At 37.9% G+C, this 6,687-nt stretch overlaps 1 protein-coding gene across 1 annotated transcript; it reads right to left on the reverse strand.

Annotated features, from left to right (window-relative positions):
* Positions 1-208: 208 nt before the first annotated feature.
* LOC147336737 (uncharacterized) lies at positions 209-4,637 on the reverse strand. The gene is made up of 9 exons (XM_086286226.1): positions 4,544-4,637; positions 4,273-4,431; positions 3,804-4,006; positions 3,556-3,692; positions 3,388-3,481; positions 2,910-3,242; positions 2,717-2,806; positions 939-1,031; positions 209-529 (listed from the first exon to the last, which is right to left on the reverse strand). The coding sequence occupies exons 1-9, from the start codon at positions 4,635-4,637 to the stop codon at positions 209-211; spliced, it is 1,524 nt and encodes a 507-aa protein (XP_086142352.1).
* Positions 4,638-6,687: the final 2,050 nt, after the last annotated feature.

The following is a 6,687-nucleotide window of genomic DNA, read 5'->3' on the forward strand; positions in this document are numbered from 1 at the left end:
TTCTAAAGCCATTGTAAGTACAAAAAGATGAAAGACATCCCTGCTCTCCACATTTTAAACGCAGATTCTTGTTTGGATATAAACCATGATGAAACTTTAAATGTTGACAAAGAGCTGAACAATTTTTGTGGTGCATTTTACAAACAAAGCATTTGAACATTGTCAAACAGTTTTTTTCCTCCTAAAAGCGTGTGGACCTTGCGGGCATTTAACGGTCTCGCAGCAGACGTGCTCTCAGTTCCTTGACTCGAGGGCTTTCTTTTGTGTTTCCAACATCAATGTTGTAGATTGTGGTTTGAATGAAGGTGTAGAAACTGGAAAGAGCTTCATCATATGAGAGGCTGAAGACAAAGTGTGCTTTGAAAAGCCCATCAAAAGCAGCCACTGAAGTTGGAGCCTCACATGGGATAGCTTTCTGGTCTACAACGATGAAGAACCTCTGAATGTTCTTCTTTTGTTCACCAATGCAGAGAAGGAAGGGCTGCCTGGTGTTAGCTTTCTCCAGGAAAGTAGTGAGGCTGACTCCTTCCTGGAATTTGAATAGCACATTTCAATCATGAGTAAAATTTTCTTTTCAACTGTTTGGCTTGCATATGAGGTCTGTGGGCCCAAGCAAGTAACCCGTCTTAACACAAATGGATCCAAGTAGAATAAAACAGAGTAATGCTTTATTTTTGAACTTCACATTCTTCTGTTTGCAGGGGCAATGAGTGTGTGCTGAACCCAAATCTGTGGATTAACTTCTTTTGGAAAGGAAAGCCATACCAGATTTTATCTCTTCTGATATCTATAGATACAGCATGATTTCATACCAAATACACAAAAGATAATTAATTTACTGCGTCTTTTCTGTTTTTATCTTGTGGTTCACCATGGACCAAAAATCATTAATTACAAACAGTTTTTACAAAAAATTAGAGTAGAGTAATAGAGCATACCTTGATGAATCTCACAAGATGATTGGCTGCCTGTGCAGAGCTAATTTTTGCTGTTTTTTTGTGGCCTTTTGATGTTGGGGGCACTATCCCAGCCTTAAAGACAAAAGGCACATTTGAGACAAAAGGTTAAACATGAACTAGAAAACAGTTGGAAAATAAGCAGTTAAATGATGAGATTTCTGGAAATGCTTACAGCCACAAGGATGCATAAATTACTAATTTACTAGTCAATTTACACTCAGTTAACTGTTTTAGGACAGACAAATGGAAATGTAAGTATTTTATATACTGAAACACTGTCCAAATTTACCCCAGTCATTTGAAGCCTCCGTATCAAAAGATGATCGTAACTCCTCAACACAAGGACTTGATGGAAGACTTTGGCTTTCTGTAGAGCTGGGCGATAGAACGATAACGATATGTATCGCGATATAACTTTTACTCGATAGAGAAATTAAGCTATCGCGATAGACCTCGCCGCTCTTGCCCTCTTAAAAAAAAAAAAAAGGTCAGCCAATCCAAATTAAGTAGCGCAGAGCCGAACCAATCACAGCCACAGCGTCACGTCACGTGACTTGTTACGTACAGCACAAGTGCCAAGCCGCACGTGTATTTGTTTGGGAAGCAGCCAGCTGGTAATGGAGCCAGCGCGTAATGGAGGAAATGAGTGCGCCGACTAGAAAATTCAACCGAGCGTGACCGAAGAAAAACCAGATGATGGTTCCAATGCCGGAGAGATTGTCGAACGGAAGAGCCATAGAAGTTCCGTAGTGTGAAGGTATTTCGGCTATTTCAAGTCTGACAAAAACAGAGTAGCGTGCACTGTAAATTGTGCCGAAAGCAAGTCTGGAAATACAATAAACTGGTGCATGCGTCACACTGTGCGCCACGTTATTGTTTCGGTGAAATGAATTTCTACAATACTGTTACTGTTAATTCTACTCTCTGCAGTGTTTAAATGCTTACATATACACACAGTTACTGTCCGTCCACACATACGACTCGGTTCTGCTTCTATGCCGCAGCTTTGTTTACTTTTTCCCACCGAGGCTTCTAGACTTCTGATTGGCCAACATTTCTGCACGGTTAGGAATCTAGCGCCACCTGCTGCTTTGGCATGTTCATAGCAGCGTTTTCCTTCATTTCTGCCTTTATGTGTGGACGGGATTATTTTTTTAAAACGAAAACGGAAAATCTCCGTTTTCAAAAATACCCGTGTACGTGTGGACGTAGCCTCAGTCTCTGACTGGAAGCGCTAATTCGTCATTCGGCTTTTGTCAGACTAAAGTAACTGTTAAAACTGTTTGAAAAGCTCAGCTATACAACAAGGAGAGATTGAGAATTTCCTTTTAGTTCTCAGTTTATTTGATATTGACAAAAGTTAGTCAGTTTTGTCTGTTCTTCTGTAAAACAAACTAAGATTTATTTTTAGAATTAATATTTTGTTTCTAAGTGGAATTGACAATTTAGTCTGTTTCGTTTGTTCTATTTTAAAACTTAAACGCTTTAGCGGCTGCCTTTTGTGTAGTTTGCAATATTTGCCTTTATTTATCTGAAAAAGTCTCATGTTCCTTAAGTACATCTACCCTGTTGAACTTATTATAGGAAATAAATATTTAAATAAAAACAAGCTGCTGATTATTTCACATTTTACTTGTGAGCAACGGCACAAATATAGTTATTTGGCTTATATCGTGATAGATATCGTTATCGTCTGAAATGAAAAAAACATATCGTGATATGAAAAAATCTCATATCGCCCAGCTCTAGCTTTCTGCGATGATTTTTTGCTTGAAATACGAAGACCATTTTGTAAGAAATCTTCCAGAGGCCTCATCTCCAAGCATCATTGCAAAATCCTGATCAATCTATTAATAAGACAAAACAGGAACCAAATACTGGTTACTTAAGTGTTCTTGGCAAAATGTTATCTTTAGTTTCAGATCATGAAATGTCTAAAAATATACTCACCAACCCCGGTGTATCAAGGAAACGAGGGAAGACATCCAAGATTGATGATGTTGCATCCGGGTCATGTACCAGCTTCTGTCTATATTCAAAAGTAGCTTTCATCTTCTCTTTAACCACAGACCTATCTGTTGAGTGTCTAATAACAGACAGAGCCTCTCTGCACTCCTCACCAAAAAGCTGTCCACTAACAAACAAAGATTCTCTTCGGGTTGTTGGACTGTGCTGGAAGTTTGGCCTGGGACACCCACTAGCACCATCATAGGTATTGCGTTGGACAGTCTTGAGTCTCCAAGTAAGATAGCCAGTATTAGCCTCCGGATCATAGTAATGTTCCTGCTCATGCATGCATATCAATCACACACAAAAACAAACAAAAAACATACACAACAAAAAAATGCAACAAAGGTATGCATATTTGGTACCACTTTAACAACATGTATAAATTACAGAGATGTTGCGTTTCAGAGATAACACTTACATAGCCATTTTTTGAGTAAGGATCTTGGAGATATGGAAAAAGCGTTGCAATCCCCAGTGCATAGTTAGTCCGAACACTTATGGGCGGAATCCTCCTTTCAAAAACAAAAACTCTATTGCTCTTCTGTTCACTCGACAATTGTTTTTATGATCATCAAAGAATACTTGTGATTGTGATTCTATCATATCTGCAACCAGTATGTTGACCATTTGTCGACGAGTTGGATCTGACAGTGTTTTACTTTTGTCGTATTCATTGAAAATTTCTTCACCCTTTGGGTTTGAGCTCAGGACACTACACACCTTCTGTTTAAAAAAAAAAGTCATACTGATTAAACTGAAGTAAATTATACAAAAAAGTTAGTGTTTGTAAAATGCTGTTAAGCACTGGAAATTGCTTTAGGCTTTGCTTTTGACCTGCTTCGCTTCATCGCGATCAAGCTCTTGTAGGCCCTTCTTCCTGTTCTTTGTACTTTTGAGGATCATAGTTGAATCTGATGAACTGGTAGAAGCTGGGGACGATGGATGGTCTGACAATGAAACTGGCGATGTCAGGAGGGCAAGAGGGATTGGCTGTACCGATGACTCTGATTCATCGTCAACCACACTGATCTCAATGTCTTAAAGGGAAAAAAAGGGACATAAAAGGCATTGAAAAAAATGTGCAAAATGCATATGAGAAGTCACAACAACTGCAATAATGTTCAACCACATAAATTATATCTGATAACAGCATGTAATATGCTCTCAACATGTAAAAGCATTTTACAGTTTTTCAAAGAAGAAAATTGGAATCTGAAAGGTTGTTAAATCTGGCTAATATTCATGTAAACTTTGAAGATCATGAAGAAATGTACCCCTCTAAATTATTATGGATCTACTGTACCTGTTGCTGTCTGCATTCTATATCCAACTTTGAAAGCTCGAACTCCAGACTTTACCAGCTCATCAAAAATGTCTGCGTCAACTTCAGTGTCAGAGGTATCAGTGAGGATGAGTACACCTTCTGTGAAGAATTGAGGCTGCAAGCTGAACTTGTCCATAACTAAAACAAAGAAATCCGAAATGTCACTATACTATTAAAACCACCAAGTCTTACTGTTGATCACTTATAGGTGATAATTTTATACTCATTTAAATTGCACATGAGTACAAACCATCTTTAAGAAACTGGTGAAAATGAAAGCATTCATCACTTTCTGGAACTTTGACATACTTCTGCACTCCCCCATATTCCACCTTTGCAAGCATATCCTGTGTGGAGATTCAATAAAAAAAATTAGTTGTACAGTAATTAATTGGACAAATAACCTGGTAATCAATTGAAAAAAAAAAGAATCATGATCCATAACTTGTGTTAAGCAAAGCATTTTCCCAAAAGAGAATTCTAGATACTAAACAATTTGTCCATCTTTCAAGTCAATATTATAGTCACGATTACGTCGACTATCAAAGTCGCTTTGTAAAATCCCAAAAAACGCAGGAATAAGTAGTAGGATGTAATAACGGACTGAAACAGAAGATGGCAGCACTTGCATGTACAAGGATGCCAGCTGCCGTTAAACCCCGAAGAAGAAGAAGTAGCTCTGTCCCAGAATTCATAGCGCAGCCCAGCTCAGTTTCCAACAATGGCGGCAGCTAGTTAGTTTTAATATTACTCTTATTATTCTTTCTGGGTCACAAAATAAACGTTTAACGTGTTTTCAGGCTAGAATGTAGCTGTGTAAACCTCAAATATCTGCTCAGTTTATCAAGACACCACATATTTTCAAAAGCGCTCCGACGTTTTCGGAGACGTCTGTTACCCACTAGCTTGATAGCGAGCCGGGTGCTGGGCTCACTAGAGCCGTGAGAACACCGGACTCCCGGCAGATCGTTTTCAAACCCACCGCCTTACTCAGGTTAAACATGATATATAAGTCACTTAGATAACTTAAAAATTTTATTGTTTGGCTTTTTTCAGTATTTTATTTGTTCCTGAGTAAAACGGCTGACTTTATTAAACTCCACCGAAACACTCTGCACCTTTAATTAAAATTTAATAAACTATCATCTTGTCTTTATCTTTAGTTAGCACATACCTTATACACTTAAAGCTGTAATCTAATGAGAGTTATATAAGAGCAGATGCTGCTGGTGCAATAAGCTGTACGTTTTACGTCCAATTGATGCATGATCTGATTAGTGGACTAATTGCAAAAATAATCGGTGACTAGTTTACTATCAAAATCATTGTTTGTGGCAGCCCTACCCACATCACATTTGTTAAAATGATGCTCTCTATAACAACTGAAGAAGACAGACAATAGTTAATTCCGTAATAAATTATAAGCCTTGATCTTTTTAATTTTTACCTAAAATGAGTGCACAAAACTCTGAAAAGATCTAAATATTAACATAGAAGCCAGTCAGCACATCTGCTACTGCCGTTTACTATATCGGTTTATGTGGGAGATAGTTTTCAGGCTTTAAGTGCCACCATAATTTTATACCAACCTAAACATTGTTTTAAGTGTATTTGAGTTAGCAAAAAAATGACTGAAGACTCATATGCAAGTCTTTTGCCCGCCAACGATACATTTCAGCTAGCTAAAACAGATTTTTATGCTATCACCGAGCAACGTGCTAATGCTTTTCACACAGCTTCGTCTCGACTCAAAAAAGCCACAGAAGTAAAAGGTAGTAGTAATAATAATTACAAGAATCTCAGAAAAAATGAATTACCAGGCGTGGCAAACAACTCAGAAAAATGGAGAGCTAAATGTTCTGAAATGGCTTCCCTTCAGCTTCATTCGGAACCTGTGTTGCTGGGGGCGGAGTCTATGAATTTACTCCATTAGTGTCATAGCCCCTTTAGGAGTTCAGAGTTAAGAGGTCAAGAGTTAATGTTTCCATTTTGACACCTCCAGATTTAATATAGAAACACTCATTCTTAACACTCGATTTTAACTACTAATGTTTTACACCTCAGAGTTACATTAAAAGAAAGTGACTCTACTTAGAGTAAAATTAACTCTGCTTTTGCACAAAGTCTACTAACACCAATATATTTAACACTTTTGAATTTGCTGTGTATTTGCATTGATACAATTGCTTGGATCACAAATTGTTCTAACTTGATTAAAGTCACCAATGATAAAGGTATTCTTGCGCTTACAGTTACCATTATTATCTCTGTTTGCTATCAGATCATCACATCCCCCTTGTGGGATCATGTTGATGATATGCTGGTTTTCGAATTTCTGAACACGTCCGTTAGTCATGCAGAGCACAGTGCCAGAGAGCGCCACCAGCAGGAAAA

Source organism: Aulonocara sp. 'chitande type north' Nkhata Bay, linkage group LG3 (genome assembly GCF_057382095.1).
Source record: "Aulonocara sp. 'chitande type north' Nkhata Bay isolate Kocher_YH1m ecotype deep benthic linkage group LG3, A_spYH_male_GT1.1, whole genome shotgun sequence".
NCBI classification, from domain to species: Eukaryota; Metazoa; Chordata; class Actinopteri; order Cichliformes; family Cichlidae; genus Aulonocara; species Aulonocara sp. 'chitande type north' Nkhata Bay.

Coding starts and splice junctions, on each gene's coding strand:
- LOC147336737 (XM_086286226.1), bottom strand. CDS start 4,637: ATGCTTGCAAAGGTGGAATATGGGGGAGTGCAGAAGTATGTCAAAGTT. Junction 2,807..2,909: donor TCCTTGATACACCGGGGTTG/GTGAGTATATTT, acceptor TCTTATTAATAG/ATTGATCAGGATTTTGCAAT. Junction 530..938: donor ATCTTGTGAGATTCATCAAG/GTATGCTCTATT, acceptor TTCAAATTCCAG/GAAGGAGTCAGCCTCACTAC.